This window comes from Gopherus evgoodei, chromosome 3, assembly GCF_007399415.2.
Source record: "Gopherus evgoodei ecotype Sinaloan lineage chromosome 3, rGopEvg1_v1.p, whole genome shotgun sequence".
NCBI lineage: Eukaryota > Metazoa > Chordata > Testudines > Testudinidae > Gopherus > Gopherus evgoodei.
In genome coordinates, this window is record NC_044324.1 from 141,657,958 (window position 1) to 141,683,786 (window position 25,829).

At 45.7% G+C, this 25,829-nt stretch overlaps 1 protein-coding gene across 4 annotated transcripts in view; it reads right to left on the reverse strand.

Moving 5' to 3' along the window:
- GALNT2 (polypeptide N-acetylgalactosaminyltransferase 2) overlaps positions 1-25,829 on the reverse strand; it is a 161,093-nt gene that overhangs the window by 71,860 nt on the left and 63,404 nt on the right. For 3 of the 4 annotated variants that reach the window (XM_030556859.1, XM_030556862.1, XM_030556860.1), the window contains exons 2-3: positions 21,099-21,192; positions 5,617-5,770 (exon numbers count right to left, since the gene is read on the reverse strand). In XM_030556859.1, the coding sequence (XP_030412719.1) occupies positions 5,617-5,770; positions 21,099-21,192 (248 nt within the window). Of the gene's footprint in view, positions 1-5,101; positions 5,217-5,616; positions 5,771-21,098; positions 21,193-25,829 lie in introns of those variants that run through there. The other variant, XM_030556861.1, reaches the window with a different exon arrangement.

Consider the following 25,829-nt stretch of genomic DNA (forward strand, 5'->3'; position numbering starts at 1 on the left):
AGGCACATAAGAGACTTTACAGAGGCACAGCTATGCCACTGCAGCTGCACTGCTGTACCATCTCCTCTGTAGCTGCTCTATGTCAACAGGAGAGAGCTCTCTCGTCAGCATAATTAAACCACCCTCAATGAGCGGCCATAAGTATGTCGGCAGGAAAGCGTCTCCCATTGACATAGCGTTATCCACACCAGCGCTTCTGTTGGTGTAACTTAGGTCGCTCGTGGGGGAGAATAGGGTAGTTTTTTCACACTCCTGAGCGATATAAACCGTAAATCGACAAAAGTGCTAGCATAGACATAGCGGAAGGTCGACATTCAGCCACTGCAGCTCATGGCCACACTACACCCTCTCTGTTGGTGGTACATGTCCTTACTAGGAGCACCTCCACAAACTTAACTGTGTGGGGCATTGTGGGGCACTGACAGCTGGTGACCCCCCCACCCCACCCCACCCCAGGGCCCACAGCCCGAGCTATATGCCCCCCCACGCGGGGGCTCACAGCTGTCAGTCCCATCACCAGGCCACTCTAGCTGTGAGGTCGAGGGTGGGTGGGCTCCGGCTGTAAGCCCCATGCAGGGCTGGCAGCCAACAGATGATTTAAGTACAGACACAGACACTGTGCATCCCTATCTACATCAACTTAAGCACCACCCTCTTGTGGAGGTGGCATTATTAGGTTGGTGTAGTGGGCAACTTACATTGGCAGGAGCAACACTATAGCGTAGACATGTACATAGTTAGGTTGACACAGGGGTGTGTGAAGGAATTTAAATTCACTGCTTTTGGAGGGGCATGTTTTGCGCCCTCGCCACAGACCCGGGGCTAGAGGAGTTCTGTGCCTCTGCCAATTACTGGGGAGGACCATGTCCTGACTTGCCCCTCCTTGTGCATGCCCCTAGGCTGACATAAGGTAGCCTATGTCAATCCAACTCCACAGTGTAGACCAAGCCCAAGGGCTAGTCTACACTGGCAACTGGCTGCGGCAACACTTTAAGGTGTCTTGTGTGGTCGCGGCACAGCACTGGGAGAGAGGTCTCCCAGCAGTCAAACAAACAAAACAAAAACACCTCAATGAGGGGCGTAGCTCCCAGCGCTCGTGCACTGTCTATACTGGCGCTTTACAATGCTGCAACTTGCTGCGCTCAGGGGAGTGTTTTTTCACACCCCTGAGCAAGAAAGTTGCAGCGCTGTTAGTTGCCAGTGTAGACAAGCCCTAGGTCACAAGACCAGCAACAGGTCAATAGTTGTAAAGCAACCACATATCAAATCTATATTATAAACTAATGGACTCATGAGTTTGCAGGGCAAAGTTCCAGATACCGCAAGAGAGCTATTTCTGTTCTCGTCAATTAGTCTGCCTTTCTAATAGTCTCCCAAAGGACTATTTTTTGTTGCCTCTTTTTTTCATAGATGGAGCTCAATTCCGTTATACTACCCCAAAAAGCTATATTATTAGTGGAAAGCACAGATGTATTATAAACATCATTTTTTCAAAGAACTCTAATTCAAGTATTGGGATAGGTGGCCACTATAACAGACTTTTTCTAATACAGTTGAACCAAACAGATGATTTATGCCATATGAACTCCAAAGGCATTCTGAAAATGGAACACAATTTAATTAAGGCCACACAATATAACTATAGCTGTAGAAAGTAAAAGGATACATCTGATTTTTTTTTGTAGTTATAGGGGTGCAAAGTAAGTTAATTCTCAAATTTATATGTTCATTCTAATAATCTATGATCACAAACAGCAGAGGACACCCTCTGATCCAAACATTTCTCTTGGCACATTCTGAAAGAAACCACAGAACATTAAAATATTTATAAGACTACGTTCAGCCTGAAGTAAGGAAAAGATAAAGTAATTCACAACGGTAACCATCTCTTCTTATCACCCGGCCCCCAACAACGGGAGGGAAAAAAAAAAGTTGTTTTTCAGTTTTGGTTGGGTTCCTATAAGTTTAGCTTTTTCAATCCATCAGCCTAATGGATTTCATTATTCCATTTACTAAAATGTGTTCATGGGGAGCCCCAGACATCAGTGTGGGTTCTCCAGCATTCTTTCCTGGCCATTTAACAGCACTGAGTGGGGAGAAGGACTCTATCAAAAAGGCTGAGTATCTGACTCATTTAGCATTTAACACAGAATCTAGAACGACAACTCCGCCCTTTAAAGAAATCAATCCTTTTCTGTGCTTTCACTTTTTAGAATAATCTCTCTTGATGTCCAGGGGAGCATAAAGCCATAGGTGGTTGCTAAATTAGGGTCACAGTGTTCCACTCATTGAGATGTCAGGCCAGCTAATGCCCAGAATGTTGTAAATTACCAAGGACAGCTGGTAATGATAACTCCCTAGTTATTATGACCCTTTGACCGCACTCCTGTCCCTGTTCTTTTATTAGTTGTCCCCCGCAATCAGTGGGTTCGGTGGTCCTGTGGGTCCTCCCCTTAGGCTGGGGCGGGAGGGATCCTTTAGCAGTGGGCGGACTTCGCCCACCCACTTCCCAGACACCCAATAGATACTCACTTAACCTCTTCCTGTGAGCTCAACTCCAGAAAGGTGGGGGGGGGGAGGGAGAGGCGGACTAGTGAAGACAAAGCAATCTTCATGCTAAAGTTCTCTTTACTTCACAGAAACTAAACAGCTTTTCCATCATCATCATGTGTATGAATACTATTCACTACCAATAGCACAATTTTATGCTGCTCAGCTTAATTTACAAATCCTAAGCTTATGTGATTTGATCACACAAATGCATTCATCTGATAAATCAGTATCCCAGACAGCAATTCATTTCACTACACCAAGATAGCATTTCCATAAAACTAAACGTAAACACAAACATTGAAGTAAGTTAATGACAAGGGACTCTGGGAGCCACTTTTAATTTTGAGTGTAATTTACAGCCTTATACTTGGAGGTCTACATACACTACTTTGATATACATACAGTGGTGCTGGAACCCTTTTAATAATATATGGAGATACACCTGTCTCAGAGCTGGAAGGGACCTTGCAAGGTCATTGAGTCCAGCCACCTGCCTTCACTAGCAGGACCAAGCACTGATTTTGCCCCCGATCTCTGAGTGGCTTCCTCAAGGACTGAACTCACAACCCTGGGTTTAGTAGGCCAATGCTCAAAGCTATCCCTCCCCCTGTAGTGGAAGTGCTGAAATCTAGCTCCCATACTCCTTCTGTGACCCCCTCCCCACCAGTAGGGGCCAGGAGCAGTGCCGTGTCTCCGGGAAGGGGGGGGCAAACCGGAGTAAGGAGAAAAAGGCTGAGGGTGGGCACAGGGCCATGAGCAGAGCCCTAGGCACAGGCCCGCAGCCAGCACCCTGCACGCAGGGTCAGGAGTGGAGCCCCAGGAGTGGGGCCAGTGGCCAGGATCCCAGGAGCAGGGGGCTGGATGTGGGACCCTGGGCATAGGGCCAATGAGCGAGGCCAGCGTCCCAAGAGCAGAGCCCCAGGCGCAGGGCCCTAGGTACAGAGCCAGCAGCCGGGAAGTGGGCAGGCAGCCGGGACCAGAGCCCAGGGTACAGGGCCTGCGGCTGAGACCTGAACCCCGGGCGCAGGGCTGGGAAGCAGAGTCCCAGGCTTGGGGCCAGAGACCAGGAGCAAGGCCCTGGCGTGGAGCCCTGGGCACAGGGCCAGTGGCCAGGGAACAGGGCCAGCAGCTGGGACCCAAGCCCCGGGATGGGGAGTGGAGGCCTCGGTGCAGGGCCAGCAGCTCTACGTAAAACCTGGGGGTGCTACAGCACTCCCTCCACCCATAGTTCTGTGATGTTCAGATGTTGCTTGTAATTATTAGAACTGGGAGCACTGACTGTTGGGAGTCTGAAAGGTCAGGAAACAGGAGCGGGGAGGAGCTGAAGAGGCAGAGTGAGAGTTACAGAGGGAGCAGCAGCAGCTTGGTAAAGAGGTTTCCACTTTAAAAATAAAGTAGAAGTTGGTTAGTACCTTGCCTAGCTGATACGACAAGTTCCCACGCCCTGTATACATTTTAAAAACAAGGTTTATTTGTCTACAATACTATGTAACTAGCTAATCTTTAACAGCTGAAGAATCATAACCTTATCCATTGACTTTGCAGTAAGACATAACATAGTATTGGGTTTTGCAGTATAATGAATAACGCAACCCTTGATCAGTCATCCAGTGGGTAACAAGTCAGAAGATTTAGCCTACTTGTCACCAGTGCTCAAGGTTCACACAAGGTTGAAGTGGGAAAGAGAGAAATGCTCAAAGTTTGGTAGACATTCCAAATGCATAGCTCAAAAAAGCTAAAGCAGACACATACTTCTTCCCCTCCCCTCTCCCGACCAAAATCTACACTGCTACCCACTGTCAACAGTGTGGTCCGCAAAGAGTCCCCCTAAACTGATAACAAAAAAGTGGTTTTAACTTACCTAAACTATTAGTTAAGCCATTTTCAGTATCAGTTCAGAAGGAACCTGACTACCACTATCAGCAATGGAGCCGCAGTTTCTTTGAATAGATGAGGTTAGAGACACAAAGGACTGGTTTATATTTAAAGTTTAGGTCAACATTGCTACATCAGTCCAGGATATGAAAAAAATCCATACCCGACTGACATAGCTACACCAACCTAATCCCCAGGGTACGTGCAGCTACATAGATAGAAAATTGCTTCCGTCAACCTAGCTACCATCGTTTTAGTAGGTGATGTTTCTACAGTGACAGAAAAACCCCTTCCATTGCTGTTGGGGAGTCTACACACCATGGGGCTATGCCAGTATTGTCCCCGTAGCATATGCATATCCACAGACTTCAGAGTTAACACCCCACTGATATAAATTGAGGTAGTTCACATCTCTTAGGGCAAAGAAGTGTGCCCTTTTCCTTACACTAACTCATGTGCAGGCAGGCAGCATTCAGGAAGGCTGGCCAGAGGATGTGGACTCACAGCGTGACACGGAGCCCTGTTGTATTCCTGTGCACTCATACTCAGTTATCCCACTGCTTTGTGAATCCACTGAACATTCACACCATGTATTTTGGGGCATAAGCAGTGTGGAAGCTACCACAGCCTGAGAATGGAGTACTGCTCAAAGATCAGGAGTGGGTATACGCACATGTATTCTATCAACGCCCAGACCTGAAGGAATTTCATGATGCACAGCCCAGCTACCCAGGATGGGATCTGACCTTCAGGCAGTTCATTACTCATCCTGAATCTCCAAAGGCAACCTGCAACAGAAGTGCTACAGTTTTTGGCATTTTACTTATTCTGCCTGGGATCCAGTAATAGCAAAGCACTAGACATGCAGACACTACAAAATGGCCACCTGCTCTTTGTCAACACTAGCAAAAAGAAGACATGTAATTCACCACCAGTTGAACTGATGAATTCAACTGGTGATAAGAAAAGTAGAAGCTGTACAGTAGACAAAGTTTAGGTAAGCTTAAGCATGTTTTATCATGTCTAAAGCTCAAGGTCGTACCATCAGCCCAGCTACTTGGGCCAGGAAATTCTCATTGGTGGCAGTTTAAACACAACTGTGCAGGGTACTGAAGAGCCATATGCAGCGCAAGAGCTGTAAATGAAGAATAACCGATTAACTCTACAACTGCTGAGTCTGGCACTTACTGATCATGCCTGGTATCAGGTATGTTTCTGTCCATTTGCAGTTTGTCACTTTCTACTTGATTGAACTTATTACGAGCGTATGGGTCCTGCCCAGATCGGACCATAGTAACACCAACGTAACTGTCTTGATCAAAATCTTGCCATCGAACTTTTCCTAAAAAGGAAGAAACCCAAAGTTAAATATTTGCATCATAGATCTAAAGCATTAAGCTCTAGTTTTCAAGTGTCTGAAATCAAGTTTTCACTTTTATGGGATCACAGTGCTTTAATACAAATGAAGCCTTAAACACAGAGTTATTTGCATAAAGTTATTTGCTCTGAGTCACACAATTGACTAGTGCAAAGTTTCAGTAGGAACTGAATTAACAGTATCCCGACTCCTAGTCCTGCTGCTACTGTAATCATTAGACCACGCTGCTTTCCTCAGTTACAGGTTTTAACCTCAGGAACCATATGTTCCACTTTCAAAGGACATTTCCACATCAGGCAGCTGATGATTCAAGCAAAGATTTACTCCCCCAAAAACACTCATTTAATTTTTCCAGTTTAGATTTCAATTAACATCATTAAACCAAACCCTGTGGTTTAATTTAGCCAGTCTCATCTTTAAAAGTAATGATTTGTATCTCCATGCTCTAAAGGTCTGTTCTTCATAAACATGGTTACAAGTAAATTTTATAAGTTATTTTGTAAGACATAGATATGCTACCAATAGTTAGGATACTTGACCACTTTCTGATATGAAATACATGAACTAGTTGAAACTCTTCGTAGCTGTTAGATTCTGTCATGAGCATGTTAACTCTTTACTAAAGAGCACATAGCTATGCGATCCCTGGTAATAGCTGGCATGCTTATGGGGATGTATGCTTTACCCAAAGCCTGCTTCTTCTAACATTATACTATGGAATTAAGGTAAAACAATCTTCTCTTCTGAGAGGATCGACACTTTCATATAATTTCTGATCTTGTGATATACACCAGAAGCTTGAAGGCTTGCATCTAGAAAAAATGAAACTCTGTTTTTAACTCTTAATTTTAAATACATTATTCCTTCTTATATGGCTATTGACAGCCAACCTATTGCAACTGTACAGGATTCATGCTTTATGACTCAAAACTACTTGAGCACAAATAGTGTTACCCCTAACAACTAAATGCAATTTTAATGCATAAGTATTCTTCAAGACACCATACTGAAGTTGCTGTGTAGCACCAGGCACACTACTGACACTATACAAATGATGACACAAAACATTCTTTGGGGGTCAGTATGTTTGACAACGAATGTGTTCACAAGGAGAAGTTATGCTTCGCTGAGTTTTTCAAAAGCAACACAGGGAGCTGATATTTCAGAGATATTTTTGGGCAAGTCCAGTAAGTGGCAGATTAGGGCGGGGGGGGGGGGGCGGAGACAGAGTGCGCACGCAATTCTCTTGGAGCACCATGGATGCTAACAAAAAGAAGTTTTTAGGCAAGTAAAGCGTATACCTTAGGATACTTTACACGTAACCTGCTGCTCTGCTTCACGGATGTACTATTATAAGAGGCATTCATTAGGGCAGCCAGAGATTGGTCAGACATTTCAAATGCACCTTTACTGTTGCCAATTTGCAATGTGCGCTAAGTGAGTTAGGGCTAACTGATTGAAGATGTAGCCAGCTAGAATTCCATTTGGAATTTCTGCTGGAAAATAAGACTAATACCAAAATATTGTGTGAGAAAAATCCATCAAGAATGGAAACTGTTTACTGAAAAGAAAATCATAGAAAATAGATTTGAGATTCTCTAAGGTTTGAGCCAACTGAGGAGTTGATTAAGTTAGCTCTGACCAAGCTTGTGGTGGTGTTTGGAGTTCAAATACTGACAGCTTACCTGAACAGCAAGTACTAGTGAAAAGCAGAGGAGCCATGGAAGTAAATATTTTAAGAGTCTAGTCACAGAGCAAGAACATAGATGCCTATATTTTGGATTACAGGTTTAAGAGCTACTCAATTAGTTCAGATTGAACACCTTCTACAAATGAATTTACCTCCCTAAAGAGGTTGAAGAAAACATGCAGAAAAGCCAGAACCAGAGAGACCAAAATGTAACAGACTGAAAAACATTTATTTAGCAACCTGTGAAGAGAGCCAGAGGGAAGACTACAACACTATGGGGAGAAAGACAGATTTTCAGCTTCCAATTAGTGAAAATGCAGCAGAGGAACACTTTGTAGCTGTCAAAGCCCAACCTTAAGAGCGGTGAAAAGAAACTTCTATGAGTCTTCCACAGTTTCTCTCAGGACATTTTTAGGGTTTGAAGGCAGTTATACACTTGAGAATTCTGACATTGCAAACACTTGCAACATCTTCACACAACAGTCTGCAATAATGCACAATTGCTCCTACTTGAAACAAGGCTTATCACTTCTCCTGCACCAAGTCACTCAGCACTTTTGCAAAGATAGCATATGCCATTAGTGCTAATGCTGCAGCTACACCATGGTAACTGGTCTTCCTAGCAGTGTTCCACAATATCCCTGCAAGCCCTCCAGCAACCAATATCACTGTGAGAGATATAGCAAACAGGTACTGAACATTAGGAATGTTATCTGTATATTTGAGTGAGCCCCTGAAAGCATGAAAAACCTCAGAGACTATTATATTGAGAGGCCAGGTGATACAAAGGTCTGTGAACGTTCTATTTGTGCGTTCCTGGCTCACCGGGTGATTTCCCTGTGGAATCACTATAGATGATCAACGCAAAATCCCAAGGGCTGGTAATGCAGATACCCAGCATTTGAAGCCTGACCACCTGGGGAAAGGGGTAGTTTTACCTGTTTCAGGAGGCTTGAATACAAAAACAGGGGTTTGGGATATAAAGGCAGAGTTTGAACTGACAGAGCGGGCTTCTTGGGCTACAAACGGCCATGACCTGACAATCAAGAGAGACAAAGCCTGACTGACAGATCTGAAAGAATTTGGAATTTATCACGGATTCCAATTCCCATAAGAACTGATGGCGAGGATGGGAGCTTCTGATGAACTTAATAAGCATTTAATCCTTTTATTGTTTTACATGCTTTCTCCAAGGCTTTTTATCCTAAAATCAATGTGCTTTGCTCTGAAAGAGATGTTTGACTACTTGGAACTACTGGCATCACTAGTCAAAGTCCTGGAAGAGAAAGCAACACACAGGTGCTGGACTCAGACTTGTGGAGATAAACAAGGGGGCTGCAAGTCTAAACCCCCTGGGTTAAAAGGGAGGGGGATATGTGTCCCTGCCCAGAGAATGGTGATGGTTAGAGGCCGGAGAGGGGATTCCTTGAGGAGACCACAGAGGAGGTCAAAGGTTTAGTTAGCCCAAAACTGACAATCACTTATACGCCTGATGATTCATACTGAACTACAGTAACTTCTATTATTTGAGGAATATTTGTTTTCCATTTAATAAAGTGCAATGCATTCAATCCTAAGGCTTTTCTGGTTTCAAAAATAAAGGCTATTTTAATGTAATGCTCACATTTAATTTTACAAAATACATACTACTGTATACATTACAAATGTTAATGCATATGATTAACTTTTTAAATGGTTATAGCACCTCTTTAATAGTGAAATGGTATTCCCACCAACCCCTGCATCAGGGACTTGCACTGACAACTGTGGAATGCATACCCACAATGCTCTGGTATGGCACCAGTTGGAGGGAACAATGCAAGTGTTCCCATTAGACAGGTTTACATTAGCTAGTATTGCTCATGTGGTTCTGCATGGTTACAAGTTACAATAGTCCAAGTGAATTACTGTAAATTACAACTGCGCAGAGGGAAATTGAAATGCTGCGCTGCAAAAATGAGGCTATTGTCTTTGAAGCTGCAAAGAGGGTAGCGTGTGACAATTTACTAATAATTAAGTTTTAAGTTTTAAGATAAAAGGCTCTATTATTCAGCCTTTTCCAGCAACTGACCATGTATTTTTATACGTTATCTGCTTCGTTTACCAGTAGACAAGTATGACTACAGAAATCATTTTTCAGAGCTACTGGTGAGCATTTATTGGTGGTTTGGAGAGCTGGGTCTGTTTCCAACTATCAAACTGCATTAAAAAGACAGGTACAAATACTTAGCTTATATTTTACCTCATGCTATATTGATAGAACATGCTTCCTAAACTTTGTATTGTATGTGCTATGTAGTGTAGTTTTGATTTTAACTCTGTTAAACTAAAAATAAAATTTTCCCCAAAAATTGTGGTTCTGATTCATATATACGATATCAGATTAAGTTTCAGGACTGGCAGTTAGTATCCAACAAGACTAGGAATATGTTTTTTTTTTTTTTCCCCAATCACTGACAATGTCCCAGAGAGCAATAGAGACTTGCACTGCTTCAGGCATTTGTGATGCAGTCAGCTGTAGCCAAGGAAACGCAAAAGCCTGAATTTGGGTTGACAGGTAAGTAAAAGAAGTTTCAAATATTGCGTTTCATGTTTTATTTGTAAGCCCTAGTGATACAGTAGCTTTAGAATTTATTAAAGCATTTTCATTAATTTAAAAAAGCAGATGACGCCTAAAAAAGTTTGGAAAGAGTTCTAAGTAGAAACAGTCGTCTCAATGTTGTCTTCCCTCCCTTTAAGTTAGAGTTATCTACTTTAAAAAGGATCTTCACTTCTAAGGAGAGTCTTACTCCTGCTTCCTATTTGCTAACTCAAGACTTCAAGCCAGATCCTGGGTGGCAGCAGCAAAAAGTACAGAGTTGCTGTAATAAGGCATCTGGAGAATTTCCAAGTGGCATAAGGTTGGCATAGCTGACTCTAAAGCACCTGCTCTAGGTTTGGGCAGGGACAGAAGGGGAAGCTGAACATATCGTACTTTGGCCATCCCTGGCCTACAGAATGAACCTGGAGGAAAAAGAACAGAGGAGATCTGGGAGAAAAAGGGAGAAGGAAATGGGCCACAGAATAAATTAGCTAAATTGAACTGGTAGAGAAGAGATGACCGAGCAGATGAGCTTGGATGTGAAGGAAGGGAACAGGTGAAACTCCAGCGGTAGGCATAGTTGTGTGGGATGGGGAGCAAGACCCCAGCAGGAACAGCATATGGGGGATAAGTAAAGGAAAGAGGGGGTTGGGAGTGGGAAAGAATAGCAGGTTAGTTACTCAGGAAATCCCCAACCCAACCAGCAGCCACAGGTGATATGGGGATCAGCAGCTCACTTTTTGGACCTAGTTTTACTACTAAACATAGGTCAATACCAGTGGGCTATATTGTATAATTCTCTTAATGTGGATGTCAATAGCTGCTAGATTGTGGCCGTTATGAAAGAGATGGAGGGGGAGAGAACTGGAAAGTCATGTCAGTTGTGCAGTAACATTTAAATCCTCTCCAAGAAGGACCACTTAAAATATTTTTAATGTTACTCTAGTCTAAAATGGAGTAACCTGTACTGGGAAGAGAGCCAGAAAAACTTTAAAAAGAAGTTACTAAAATAGGGAAGGTTCCTTGATTAGTTTTAATCTCTCAGTCTCAATATTATTTTTATAAAGTCCTTTATCAAAATTGTACTATCAGGTTCAAAGGTGTAGTTAATTGCTCCTTTACTCAAAAAGGGAAATGCAATGCTTTAATTAAAATATATAATCACAAATTGTTAATTTAATACAATTAAAGATTGATACTAATACATGTGAGCTAGAAATAATCTTTTCTTTAGTAATCTGTCAAGACAAGTGGTCAGAGTTTTGCTTTACACCTGCTAAAGCTGACACCACCACTTCAGAGTATGGGAATTAAGCTCCCTGCAGTGTTGAAGATGTGATGTATCAAATGCTTTAGGACAGCATTTCTCAAATGCAGCCACCACGGCTCCATGTGGCAACCAGGGACTTTTCTTGCAGCCACAGCCTCCTGGGCGATGGGGGTGGAGGGGGGAGGGAGAGTGGGGAGGAGAGGGCAAAGCAGCAGCCCCTTCCCCAGAGCCACCAGCAGGGGCTGGTCCCTGCAGCAGCAGGCTCCATCCCCCAGCTGCAGGGCAGCAGGCTCCAGCTTTGGATCCGGACTCACCTCTCACTCCTGGCCCCCGCTGCCTCTTCCAGCCCCCATCCGTGCAGCAGAACCCTATGCTTCTGCCCTGACCCTCCATCGCCCTTGACCCCTGCTGCCTCCCATCTATCCCCCCATCACCCATGGCCCCCTACTCACCTCCTCATCCAAGGCTTAATTTGTTCCCCTGCTTGCTGGGGTTGAGTAGGTCAGCTTGAAAACTGACATTAACAAATATACAAATATCACTTTTCAAAGCAGAAGACTTACTTGCTAGCAAGTCTAAAAAAAATGCAACCAAAAAAGCAAAACATGCAAAGCACCTTATTTGTGTTTCTATTCTACTTAGGCCACTGAAGAAGAGAGACAACTGTACATTAATTTTTAAATACCGAGTCCCCAAAAAAACCTACATAAATAAATTACAATGATTTGGACATGCATATGTGCGTATTTAATTTGTCCTAAAGTTAAGGATTTTAGGAAAAATTGTCAGCAGCCATCAGCAAGAGTTGGTGGCTGCACTTTAAGGCCACCTAAAAATTTGTTGGGAGAAGCCCTGAACACAGCACCGTGAATAGAGTTTTTGATGGTAAAATGTCAAATTTACCTTTAAAACATTAATGGCTTTGTATACAGACTGACTCCCAAGTTCTACTTTTTAAAATATTGTGCACTGAGCTCTCAGTAAACAATTCCTCGCTTTTCCTGGAGCTCTAGAAATAAGACGGTTACGCACCTTTGTAACTGTTGTTTTTCGAGATGTGTTGCTCATATCCATTCCAGTTAGGTGTGTGCGCGCCGCGTGCACGTCCATAGGAAGATTTTTACCCTAGCAACACTGAGTGGGTCGGCTGGGCGCCCCCTGGCATAGCGCTGCTATGGCACCGAATATATACCCCTGCCGACCCGTCCGCTCCTCAGTTCCTTCTTGCCGGCTACTCCGACAGTGGGGAAGGAGGGTGGGTGTGGAATGGATATGAGCAACACATCTCGAAGAACAACAGTTACAAAGGTGAGTAACCATCTTTTCTTCAAGTGCTTGCTCATATCCATTCCAGTTAGGTGAATCCCAAGCCTGACCTAGGCGGTGGGGTCGGAGTGAGATACTGCAGCGTGTAGAACCGCAGAGCCGAAGGCTACGTCCTCTCTGGATTGTTGCACCAGGGCATAATGGGAAGTGAAGGTATGTACTGAAGACCACGTAGCTGCTCAACATATCTCCTGGATGGGTACTCAAGCGAGGAAGGCGGCCGATGAGGCCTGAGCCCTGGTAGAATGAGCGGTAATATGTCCCGGAGAGACATGAGCTAGATCATAGCAAGTACGGATGCACGCCATTACCCATGATGAAATTCTCTGAGAAAAGAGACGGGTAGGCCTTTCATCTGATCTGCCACTGCCACAAAAAGTTGGGGCGTTTTGCGGAAGGGTCTCGTTCGGATGGAACGGCAGGCCTGCAAAAACCAGGGAGGGTGTTCGCCACCAGTTGAGGGAGTCTAAGATGCTCTGAGGAATGGTGACCACCACGTCGATGGTATCTCTGCCTGGACGGTACACTGAGGTGAGCCAGGTTTGAAGGGGACGCATGCGTAGTTTGGCGTGCTTGTTTACAAAGGTACATGCGGCCATGTGACCGAGGAGGCTCAGACAGGTGCGAGCCGAGGTTGTCGGAAAGGTTTGGAGGCTTTATAACAGAGACTAGTGACCAGTGGCAGGCAGGCTTTTGCGAGTTTGGAGTCTAGAATGGCCCCAGTGAATTCTATTCTTTGAGTGGGCACAAGAGTAGACTTCTCTAGATTGACCATCAGGCCCAGTCTCTTGAATAGGTCCGTGATGATGGCTACGTGCTCGGTGACTTGGGCCTCGGAGGTCCCTCGGGCCTCAGAGGTCCCTCGAATAAGCCAGTCGTCTAGGTAAGAAAACATATGTATTCGCTGACGACGGAGGAAGGCGGTCATTACCACCATGCACTTTGGCAGACGCGAGGGGCCGCAGAGAGGCCAAACGGAAGGACCGCAAATTTGAAATGTTGGCGGTGCACCGTAAACCGTAGGTACCGTCTGCGTGGAGGATAAATAGCGATGTGGAAATATGCGTCCTTCATGTCGAGAGCAGCGTACCAGTCTACGGGATCCAAGGAAGGGATAATGGTCCCCAAGGATACCCTGTGGAACTTCAACTTCTTTAAAAACATGTTGAGTCCTCGCAGGTCCAGGATGGGTCGAAGACCTCCTTTTGCTTTGGGGATTAGGAAATACCGGGAGTAAAATCCCCTGCCCCTTAATTCCTCCGGTACCTCCTCTATAGCTCCGATCGAGAGGCGCGTGCGAACCTCTGGCCAGAGGCTCATGAGAGGGGTCCCTGAAGAGGGATGGGGCAAAATAAATTGGAGGTAGTATCCAAATTCCACCGTGCGTAGGTCCCAACGATCCGAGGTTAATTGGGACCACGCAGGGAGGAAGGAGGAAAGGCGGTTAGAAAACTGAAGGGGATCCTGGGCAAGGACTGGTGCTTTGCTCTCGGGCGCACCTTCAAAAGTTTGCTTTCGGGTCCGTCGCTGGTTTGGCGGGACGGGTATTGTGTCTGCCTTGGGACCCAGACTGTCGTCTGCGGTTCCCGCGACCACGCCTTCTGCTAAAAAGTCTTGTCGCGGTCTGGGTGGAGGGGTAAGGGTGCTGAGGATGGCTACGGAAAGACCTCTGTTGGGTTCGTGGGATGTGCATCCCAAGGGAACGCATGATCACCCGATTGTCCTTAAGAGTCTGTAGCCCTAGGGTCCGTTTTCTGGGAGAAAAGGCCCTGGCCTTCAAATGGCAGGTCCTGGATGGTGTGTTGCAGTTCATGAGGTAGACCTGACACTTGCAGCCACGAGATCCTTCTCATCGTAATTCCCGAGGCCACGGTTCTGGCCGCCGAATCCACAACGGCGAGGGAGGCCTGCAGGAACATCCACACCACTTTCTTTCCCTTCCTTGAGAAGGGCTTGGAATTCCTGGCGGGAGTCTGGTGGGACCAGCTCAGTGAACTTACTCACCGACTGCCAGGTGTTATAATTATATCTACTGAGCAGGACCCGTTGATTCGCTACCCTGAGTTGGAGGACCCCTGCAGAGTAGACTTTACATCCCAACAGGTCCATCCGTCTAGCCTCCCGCGATTTTGGGGCGGAAGCTTGCTGGCCATGGCGCTCTCGCTCATTGACGGATTGAACCACCAGGGAGCATGGAGGAGGGTGGGTATATACGTATTCGTACCCTTTGGAGGGTACCATACTTCCTTCCCACCCCTCTGGCCGTAGGAGGGATAGACGCCGGGGACTGCCAGATTGTGTCCGCTTTGGCTTGGATAGTGTATATAAATGGCAAAGCTACGCAGGCTGGGGCATTCGCCGACAGTATGTCTATCACCGGGTCTTCAACCTCCAGGACCTCCTCCACCTGGAGACTGATATTCAAGGCGACTTGCCTCAGAAGGTTCTGATGAGCTTGGAGGTCGATAGGGGGTTGGCCCGAGGAAGGTGTACCGGCCACTGCCTCATTAGGGGAAGAGGAGGACGACAGACCCGGTACGAGTGGTTCCTGTAGGGACTCTTGGTCTGGAGGTATGTCAGGGTCTGGGAGGACCTGAGGGTCTGGTGCCTGAGGAGAGTGATCTGTACCTGCTGGAGGGGGGCAGCTAACAGTGGCCTCCGGTGTGCGATGTTCCGACGGGGCAGAATGTGATGGTACCCTTGGTTCACCTTGGGCCTGGTGATATGCCCAAGGCGTCCAAAGGGACCACTGATGAGGATCTTGGTCTGAACCTTGAGCCTCATGGAGAACCTGGCTGTGTGTCTCTGAATCGGGATAGGCGGCACTATCAGCGTGTAATGACTCAGACACATGCCTCGATGGCCATGGTGGAGCGGAGGCCGTTTGAGGATAAGCCCTGTCTCCAGGGTACCGTATTTCGTGCAGCACCAGAGAGCGGTACCGGGATCCGTACCGGTACCGAGAGCATGATCGGGACCTGCGACTGGCGCGGTGCCGGGAGGTCGACTGGGATCTCGACGCCCTATAATGAGAGCAGCTGCAGTGCGAACGGTGCCAGGAGCTGGACCAGTGCCTGGAGTATCGGTCCGGTGAGCGGGACCTCGAGTGGTGCCACGAGTGCGACCGGTACCGAGGAGGAGATTGGTACCAGGACTGTGAGCGGCACCTGGATCTCGAGCGATGACGAGATCGAGAACGTTGGCGGGACCTCGATCTTGAGTGCTGTCTGCCTGAGGTGCCGATGGAAGGTGGTCTTACCATGGCAGGCTTGCCTGTCGATTGAATAACCCGCACCAGTGGTGCCAGGGGTTGAGGCAGGGCGGGCTCCTGTCATAACATTTTTTCCCAGATCTGGACCTTAGCGTCCAAAATATGGGTGTTAGCATGAAAACCTCTAAGCTTAGTTACCAGCTTGGACCTAGTAATTGCTGCCACCAGCCAGGAATTATACAGTGCCTAGCTCACTGTGGTCTCCCCAAAACCTTCCCTGGGGGACCCCCAAGAGTCAGATTCCTTGAGTCTCACAACAAAGGGGAATAAACTATTTCCCTTCCCCCTCCTCCCCTCCAGGTGTTCCCTCCCTGGGTTCCTGGAGAGATATACAGAAGCAAGCTCCATGAATCTAAACAAAGGGATTCTACCCCTCGTTTCCAGTCCTGGAAACACAATTACCGAGAGAGCTAATCTCTCTTCCCCCTCCCCCAGAGGGTATGCAAAGTCAGGCTTAGTAAATCTAACACAGATTTTCCCCCTGACTTCTTCCTCCCACCAATTCCCTGGTGAGCTGCAGACTCAATTCCCTGGAGTCCCCACTAAAGAAAAACTCCAACAGGTCTTAAAAAGAAAGCTTTATATAAAAAGAAAGAAAAAGACATTAAAAATAGTATCTGTAATAAGGTGACAATATACAGGGTCAATTGCTTAAAGGAAAAAAATGAACAAACAGCCTTATCCAAAAAAGAATACAATTTAAAAACATTCCAGCAACTACACACATGTAAATACAAATAAATCAATATAAACCTATTGTCTTACTATCCTTGTACTTACAGCTTGGAAATAGAAGATTAGAAAGCCAGGAGATAGAAAAATCACTCTCAGAGCCGAGAGGGTACAGACACAAGACAAAGGACTCACACCCAAAACTTCCCTCTTCCCAGATTTGAAAAGAAGTCTTGTTTCCTGATTGGTCCTCTGGTCAGGTGTTTGGTTCCCTGTGTTAACCCTTTACAGGTAAAAACATTAACCCTTAGCTATCTGTTTATGACAGCTCCGTTAGTGCAATAAGTTCCCTCACCGTAGCAAATGTCTCTGGCGTAGTGGAAACTAGAAGCTCTACCGAGGCATGTGCCGGGGAGCTGTCATGCACCGGACTCAACAGCTCTTGCACGGCCAGAATCAATGGTGCGGAGATTGTCGGTGCCGCGGCAGTTAGTGGTGCTGGGCAGCTTGACTTAAATTGCTGCTCAGACTGTGGTGCAGATAGTGGGGCCGCAGGAGCTTTAAGCTTCTTGGCATGCGGGGAGAGGGAGTGGTGCCGGGCAGGTTTCTGGGCCAGTGACGGCTGGTGCAGAGCTGTCTTCACGGTGCTGGCGCTCTCCGGGGCCGATGAGGCACTTCTCCCTGGCGCGGACTGTCCGGCAGCCGGTGCCGAACGTGGAGGAGTGAGGGCTGCCTCCATTAGGAGCTGCTTAAGGTGAAAGTCCCGCTCCTTTTTTGTCCGCGGCTTGAACGATTTGCAGATCAGGCACTTGTCTACAACGTGGGATTCCCCCAAGCACTTGAGGCAGGAGTCGTGGGGGTCTCCCGTGGGCATCGGCCGGCGGCAGGCCGAGCACGGTTTGAAAGCCGGTGAGCCAGGCATGGACCTGGGCACCGGGAGAGGGAAAGGGCTAATCCCCGACCCTCTGAACTATATACACTAACTACGTTTACAAAAATCTATTAACTAGAACTACAGAGAATAAACTATATACACAATAAGTATTAGAACGAGCGAAAAGCTAGGGAGGTGGAGATCAGCTAAGCTGCGCTCCACTGTTCCAACGACCAACACGGGCGGTAAGAAGGAACTGAGGAGCGGACGGGTTGGCAGGGGTATATATTCGGTGCCATAGTGGCGCCAAGCCAGGGGGCGCCCAGCCGACCCACCGAGTGTTGCTAGGGTAAAAATCTTCCGACGGACGTTCATGCAGCGCGCGCACATCTAATTGGAATGGATATGAGCAAGCACTCGAAGAAGAAACAATGTTGCAGAAGGCTGAAACAAGCAGCAGCTCTCCTAAACCTCAACTGAAAAGCAGGAAAGGAATAGTGAGCCAAACAGAGAAAACGGTAAAAAAGCCAAATAGCTGAAGCCTAACCACTTGCCTTAAAAAAGTTGCACAAAACTTGCAGAAGTCTGGATTAGAGATTCCATAACTTTGTATTCACAACATTATGTGCAACCCATCGTTCAAAACACTCATACCAGCACAGCATTTTAAGAGTATAATCCTGTGACAATATATTCATTAAGCCTTGTAATTAGAGCCCTGTGTATTCTGCAAGAGTATGTGGAGAGACTGGTCAACAGACGTCCTTTCTGAACATTCTGGCATCTGGTCTCATTCCTGGCTCCATATCCTCCAGCTCCTTACCTCTCCCTTACTACATTTAGGACAAACCTCTAAATCCTCCCTTTCCATGTTTTCCCCATACCCATCCCAACACCTGTGTCTCCTCCCTATGACCAATGGGAAGGTCTCCCCTACTCAGGAGGAAAGCCAAAAGCATTTGATATATGCCTGGAACCCCAAAACCAGGAGTACCCAAACTTTTCCCAGGGGCCAAGAGTAGGGGCCAAGGGCTGGGGCTGGAGTAAAGCTGGGGGTGGGACAGGGCAGGGCAGAGTGGCGCGCCCTCCCTGCCGCACATCCTGAGGGTACGCCTCATACTTGGGGGACTGTTGCCCTAAACCATGGCTAAGTAGCCCAATCCCTATAAATGAAGAGCTGCAACCAAAAGTCACAAGAAAAGCTAAATTATAGTAAAAGTGAGAGGTATTAAATACATTTGCAAAGAGGCTTGTTAAGGAGAAAACTGTATAGAAAAAGGACTGCTAGAAACCAAAATAGCTGAATTACCACCAAGTCTTTACGCACATAAATAAACTGGAAAATAGTTTTAAAAAATTCTAATATATGGTGTGTAATACTCATATAATTTTTTTTTTTTTTGCTAGAAAGCAAAATGTTTATAATTATATTTCCTTAAGTGACTAAAACCAGCTGGGTCAAAAATCGCAGGGTGGAAAACCATTAATTTAAAAATAGTTTATGTTGCACCAGATATTAAAAATTACAAAACAGAAACATGCTTAAATTATAGCAAATCCTGCTTAACAAAGCACAGAGGAAAATTTCGCCTAGGTTGTTAATTTTCTTCAAGATCATCTATACTAGTCCAGATGCTTAAGTTATAATTTCTCCCGACCAAGCATCTGGATTTGTACAGAAGATCAATGAGAGAACACATACCGTGAAACCATCTGGTAGAAAGTAATTTCCTTTGCAAGACACATTTGTCCTTCAAACAGAGTGCTAGGCATGAGAAACAATTCTAATAAGATATTAGCTGTTTAACACTCCTTGGCGCTTTAATTCTAGCTATGCATATTTATCACTGCTGCAAAACAGTGGTTTTATAGCAACAGAAGTACTAGGAAGAGGAACAAACCTATACCAAGAAATACATAAATGGGCACATCACATGGTCACTTGGGGCTTTCCTAGCTCACGCCTCAGGAAACATCCCTGTTCCTCAAAGATACTGGACTCCTTGCTCCATTCATATGTTCTATGCTAGAGAATGTCAGATATGAGTGGGAAAAGATGTCACTTTGCTTTGGAGCACATAAAGCTCATAGCCAACACATTAGCCTGGACAGACTGTTACACAAGAGAAACACAATATCTATCACAAAAGCCTGTGGTTTTTTCCCCAATTTGAAGCTAAAATGACCTGCTCCTGATTGAAGCTGGGCTCATGTGTGAAGTATCACATTCCAATGGGGAGTGCATACTACCTGCTAGTCCCACCAGTGGACAACTGGAGCACCCAGGTCCGGTGCAACCTTTTATGCGACTGCTAGGATTTGGGGGGCAGCATTTTCTTTGGCAGTGACTGTGGCAGCTGGATCTTCGGCCACCACCGGCATTTAAGCGGAGGGAGCTGGGGCAGGGGAGCACGGTAAGGGCCGCCTGCAGCAAGTAAGGGGAAGGTGGGGCGGCATGCAGGGGAACTCCCCGTCCCAGCTCACCCCTGCCCGCTTCCTCCACGAGCATGCCGTGGCTGCTTCACTTTTCCCGCCTCCCAGGTTTGCGGCACCTAAGCTGATTGGCGCCACACGCCTGGGAGGTGAGAGAAGTGAAGCAGTGACGGCATGCTCAGGGAGGAGGCGAGGCAGGGGTGAGCTGCTTCACTTCTTCTGCCTCCCAGGCTTGCGGCGCCAATCAGCTTAGGCGCCACAAGCATGGGAGGTGGGAAAAGTGAAGCAGTGACAGCATGCTCGGGGTGGAGGCGGAGCAGGGGTGAGCTGGGGCGGGGGCGCGCTTCAGGGTGGAGGGTAAGGAGCTGCCGCTGGGGGGGCGCCTCAGGGCAGGGGCTCAGGGATGGGGGAGGGCGCAAGGTGGAAGTTTCGTCTAGGAGCGCCTCTTGCAGAAGAGCCTTCTTCCAAGAACTGAATCTCTACCCAGTGAATAGCTTACAGCAAGGATCTCAAACTCAAATCACCATGAGAGCCACGAGGACTAGTACATTGGCCCGAGGGCCACATCACTGACACCTTTCCATATAAAGGTGCAAAAGCCCGTCCTTCTGCCCCCTCATCCACTCCACCCCTTCTATGAGGCCCTACCGTGCCTCACCTCTTCCCACCCCTTTCACCCCCAAATCCCCACCCGTGCCCCATCTCTTCTCCGCCTCCTCCCCCGAGCACACGGCTCCCCATGCCTTTCACACACATTCTCAAAAACGCTAAGCGCTGCCAAACAGCTGTTTGGCAGTGGGAAGTGCCTGGAGGTAGGCAGAGGAACGGGAACATGGCGGCCACCAGAAATAACTCTGAGAGGGTGCAGGAAGCTTGGTGGCCTGTGGAGTTATTTGCTGCAGCCCATGTGTTTGAGACCCCTGGCTTATAGCATGAGCAGACACAGATCAAATGTAGGTAGAATGTTTTAGGACCAAGTCTCAGCAAAATAGGTATTTTTACTCACAAGGTGGGCTAGAGTTCTGAAAGCTGAAGTTTTCAGAATTAAAGCAAAACCACATTTTGCATAATAATTCTCTCCCTTCCTGGGTAAAAGCCTCTATCAGAAAAATTCACAGCCCCAACTTTTCATAGTTTTAGACTTTTTACTTTGGTAACAGCCATTATTGCAATACCTGGAGGTAGGGTCTCCACGCTTTGTGCTTTGTCTTCCCCATTGTTACTGCGAGGGTCTTTCTTTTTTAGTGCATCAACGTCATTTGGGTCCTCCTAAAAATAAAAAAAAATTAAAACCATTTCTTAAATTGATATGACTAATTGATATTAATTTTCTCTATTTTCAAAAGGGATGACTAGTCACTTTTACTCTTTGGCCCTAACACGGCCTTTAGACCCTTTTAAAGGCATAAAAACCTCAAGAGATCTGTTTTAGGCACCAAGGGAAAGAATGGGAAGTTTCTAATTTTTTCCAAAAACAGGAAAACAAAACAGCATTCTAGACACTGGATTAAACACTGAACATATGTGGCAACTACTTACTCGAAGAAACGTCTTGCTCTCAAATAGAAAATTTATTAGGAAATGTAAACCTAAATGTAATCCGTGATACTGAAGTTTGTTTTTACAAAGAATCGCGATGGCAAGCGTGATGAAAACAACGGCTAAATAGTGTATGTCCAGCAGTTTGCACATTCAGAGCACTTCTAATGAATATTTATAATAAAAGCTAAATACTACATAGCCAAGTTATTAATAATTTTCCATCATATTCTTGGAAGTGGCTTTCTGACAAAACTTTTGAAAGGGCCACAGCAAGTTGCCATTTACAGGCCCCCATTTTGGCACAACCCATGTTAATAGTAGATTTTCAAATAAACTGTCCACTGGATTTCTGACTATACTAAAAATAGTAACATTTAATGAAAAACTATCAGTCTTTTTGAATTCCAAAAAAGGTACTGATAAATACAGGACAAAAGTTGACTAACAGCCCCATTTTTCTTCCTGCTTAATCCCACAGAGAAGTCATCATGTGTTCATGGTACCATAAAAACAACTGGTGTCAATTCAGCATTAGGATATATTGCAGAATCAAGTTGGAAGAGAAAGTGGGATAACAGGAAGCATTTATTTTATAGACTATATTTGGTAATTAGGTATTGTGACAAAGTTCCTCCTCTACCTTGGCGGGTCCTGCGCTTATTGGCGGATTTGTTCACCTCAGTGATCTTCCCCTCTTGTGGAACCCACAATCTGGGTCAGCTCCTCCTGTGTCTGATCAGGAGTTGGGAGGTTCAGGGGGAACCCGGGCCTGCCTTCTACTCCAGGTTCCAGCCCAGGGCCCTGTGGATCGCAGCTGTCTATAGTGCCTCCTGTTAACAGCTGCATGACAGTTACAACGCCCTGGGCTACTTCCTCATGGCCTCCTCCAAACACCTTCTTTATCCTCACCACAGGACCTTCCTCCTGGTGTCTGATAATGCTTGTACTTCTTAGTCCTCCAACAGTACACTCTCTCACTCTCAGCTCCTTGCCCTCTTGCTCCCAGCTCCTCACACACGTTCCTTCTCCTCTAGCTCCTCCCTGCCTGACTGGAGTGAGCTCCTTTTTAAACCCAGGTGCCCTGAATAGCCTGCCTTGATTGGCTGCAGGTGTTCTAATTAAAGTAGCTATCTCCACTGCCTTCTAGGGTATGGCTACACTTGCACTTCAAAGCGCTGCCGCAGCACTTTGAAGTTTCGAGTGTGGTCGCAACGCCAGCGCTGGGAGAGAGCTCTCCCAGCGCTGCACGTACTCCACATCCTCTACGGGTGTAGCTTGCAGCGCTGGGAGCCGCGCTCCCAGCACTGCGGCACTGTTTACACTGGCGCTTTACAGCGTTGTATCTTGCGGCGCTCAGGGGGGTGTTTTTTTCAAACCCCTGAGCATGAAAGTTGCAGTACTGTAAAGTGCCAGTGTAGCCATGGCCCTAGAGAGATTTTAATTGGCCCCAGGTGCCTTGATTAACCTGGAGCAACTGCCATTTGGTTACCAAGGTACTAGGGATTTGTTTAGCCTGGGGCTAACATACCTGTTTCTCAGTACTTTACTGTAGCCATCTGGCCTTGCCCCATCACAGTATATAACTACAGTGAGATTTTACTATGACCTGTATCTGGAAAAGCCTTTATTCTACATATCTGCACTCTATTTATTCAGTCAGCTGCTCCTATTAGCCCTGCAGAGTCAATACAATTAAGGAAGATTCTGTTCCTTCTCCTGCATTACAGTTATTTGCTACGTTTCAATTAGAGTCAGTTTCCCTTGTGAAAGCCCACTAAGGGCAGGATTTCCCTGCAGAATCTTTAATATTGATGGTGGCATGTGAGAAGGAGCGAACCAAGCTTGACACTCAGAGTCAAAGCTAAGCAAGCAAGGGCAGTTGTTAACAGAGTATATTTGATCTGAACGATGCTGGAAAACAAACATTGACATTAGCTATAAAACAGTAAAAATTTGTAAGGGAACTCAAGGGCAGGTGTAGTTGGCGAAACGACTTTTCATTCAGTACCATCTAGATTTCAATTGTGTGTCCCTACAAAGGAGAAATAACCTGTCCTTTCATGAAAATTCAGAGTACACATCTGTCAAAATATTTCTAAAGTTCCCATCCACTGTAGATTACCAATGCCAAATTCAAAATTAAGTACTTTATTCGCAAAGCTTACATGCATTGCTGCTTAAGCATAAGTGTATTTCTAGAGGGCTTTTTGTTGTTTTTTGAACAGCCACTACCCATGCAAATACTGAAACAAGCTGCAAGTCCGAACTGAGATTTTATAGATTCAAAACAGATTGGAGTAAACAATGCTTATCAGAAATTTGTTTATTCAGAATTCCTTGGCTATTTCCAAGATTCACATACTTTGTGGTCAGCTATATTCTGCAGCAAGAGGCTTGTTTTTACAGCACTATGGTGCAGCAGACTGGAAAATTTGGCCCAGTGTCATTCAAGTTCAGTGTGCCACAAAAATTTGTACTGACAATATACAATTGCATCAAAGAAGCTGTAACAGAAAAGCTGGGCAGGAGATATTTGTAGGTTTCAGCATCCAAAAAGGCATGGCAGACAGTTGGAGGCTGTGAGATAAATGCATTAGCTCCATATATCTGATAAAGATGAGCAGTGACCTAATGAAGTTGATATTTAAATGGTCATCTTTAGGTTTTAGAATTTAAATCTCAGATGATTTTACAGTTACACACTTTGCCTGAGCCAGCAAGCAAGTTGAAAACCTCACACCTTTGTTCAGATTGGGTAGGTTTTCTTTACAGCTACGAGAGCTAGGATGTTTTAGATTCTAGAGTACAACTCTGCAGAACATTCCATATGGCATCAAAAAATACATGGGGCCCTACTTTCAGCATAAGTAGCTTTACTATATATCAAATTCTTAAAGCTTAAAGAGGTAATTAGTTATAACAGAAAAATCCAGGGACACTCAAAGAGACTCAATCTCAGATACAGACCTGGTACTGTGAGCCTGAACAGAGAACATTTACCCCTGACATCTTGAATCTCATAATGGTTTATAAAAAGTATATACACGAATTACTTCACCAAACTTCATAGGCAGAATGAGGCAGGTGTGAAAACAGTGCATGAGAGATAAGCACAGGAAATGAATACTTAATCCAACTGAAATTATAGGAGAATTATGGATGGGTAGAATATTAGTTATCCAAAACACATGACTGGTCTGTGCAGTTCAGGAATATTTATTCCCGGAAATCAGATATGTAGTTCTGAAACAATGATTCATTTTTGTTGGTAAGTAAAATATCAGAAAGCCCTGACCTCAGAGTCACTATCCTGGGCTTCCCTCTGCACTCATAGGAGGTTTCCCTTAAAGGCTAGCTTCCTCTGCTCCTGGCTTCTCACTCATGTTTGGAAGCTCCTTCCCCATCAACTTCCTTCTTTCAACTGTCCTGAAATTAACAAATGGGCAGAGCTAAATTCTGTTTGTGAAGTATCTAATCTGATAACTGAATGTGTGCACAATTAGAAGTTAACAGTGTATCCACCTTCCTTGAACTGTTGATGTCTTTAAAAGAAAATAAATTTTCCCCCTTTTTAAAATGTGTTCCTTAGCAAACATAACTTTACTAATTTTTGCCTATAAATCAGCTTTAAAATTAACTTTTTTTTTGTGATTCTGATTTAGGTTAAATTGGCAATCAATTTGCTTTCCGTGGCAAAAAAAAACTCCTTGGTATCAAGCCCCTCTCCAAACGAAAAGACAGATTACCTGGACTTGATTACTAATATATCATAATATCACTACAGTTGCCAACAACTCTAAAATTTGTTAAACTATCCCAAGAGCAACGACTAGGAGAGCCAGTTCCAAAGGTGAAGATGTTTTTACAAAATATAAGTTGTAGGTACCAAGTCCCACATGTTGAAGCCTAGAGCAAAATGTTAAAGAGAGCTATAGCAATTTAGATTAACTGACAAGGACAATAAAATGCACAAGCCTAACGAAGCAATAACCATTCTTCCCCTTCCCCATACACCACTTATGTCAGGCCATGTCTACATCTAAAATTTTGCAGCGCTGGTTGTTACAGCTGTATTAGTACAGCTGTATAGGGCCAGCGCTGCAGAGTGGCCACACTTACAGCAACCAGCGCTGCAAGTGGTGTTAGATGTGGCCACACTGCAGCGCTGTTGGGCGGCTTCAAGGGGGGTTCGGGAAACGCGAGAGCAAACCGGGAAAGGAGACCAGCTTCGCCGCGGTTTGCTCTCGCGTTCCCCGAACCACCCTGCAAACCGCAGGGAAGGAGACCTGCTTGCTCGGGGGTTCGGGGAACGAGAGAGCAAACCGGGAAAGGAGACCAGCTTTGCCGAGGTTTGCTCTCTCGGT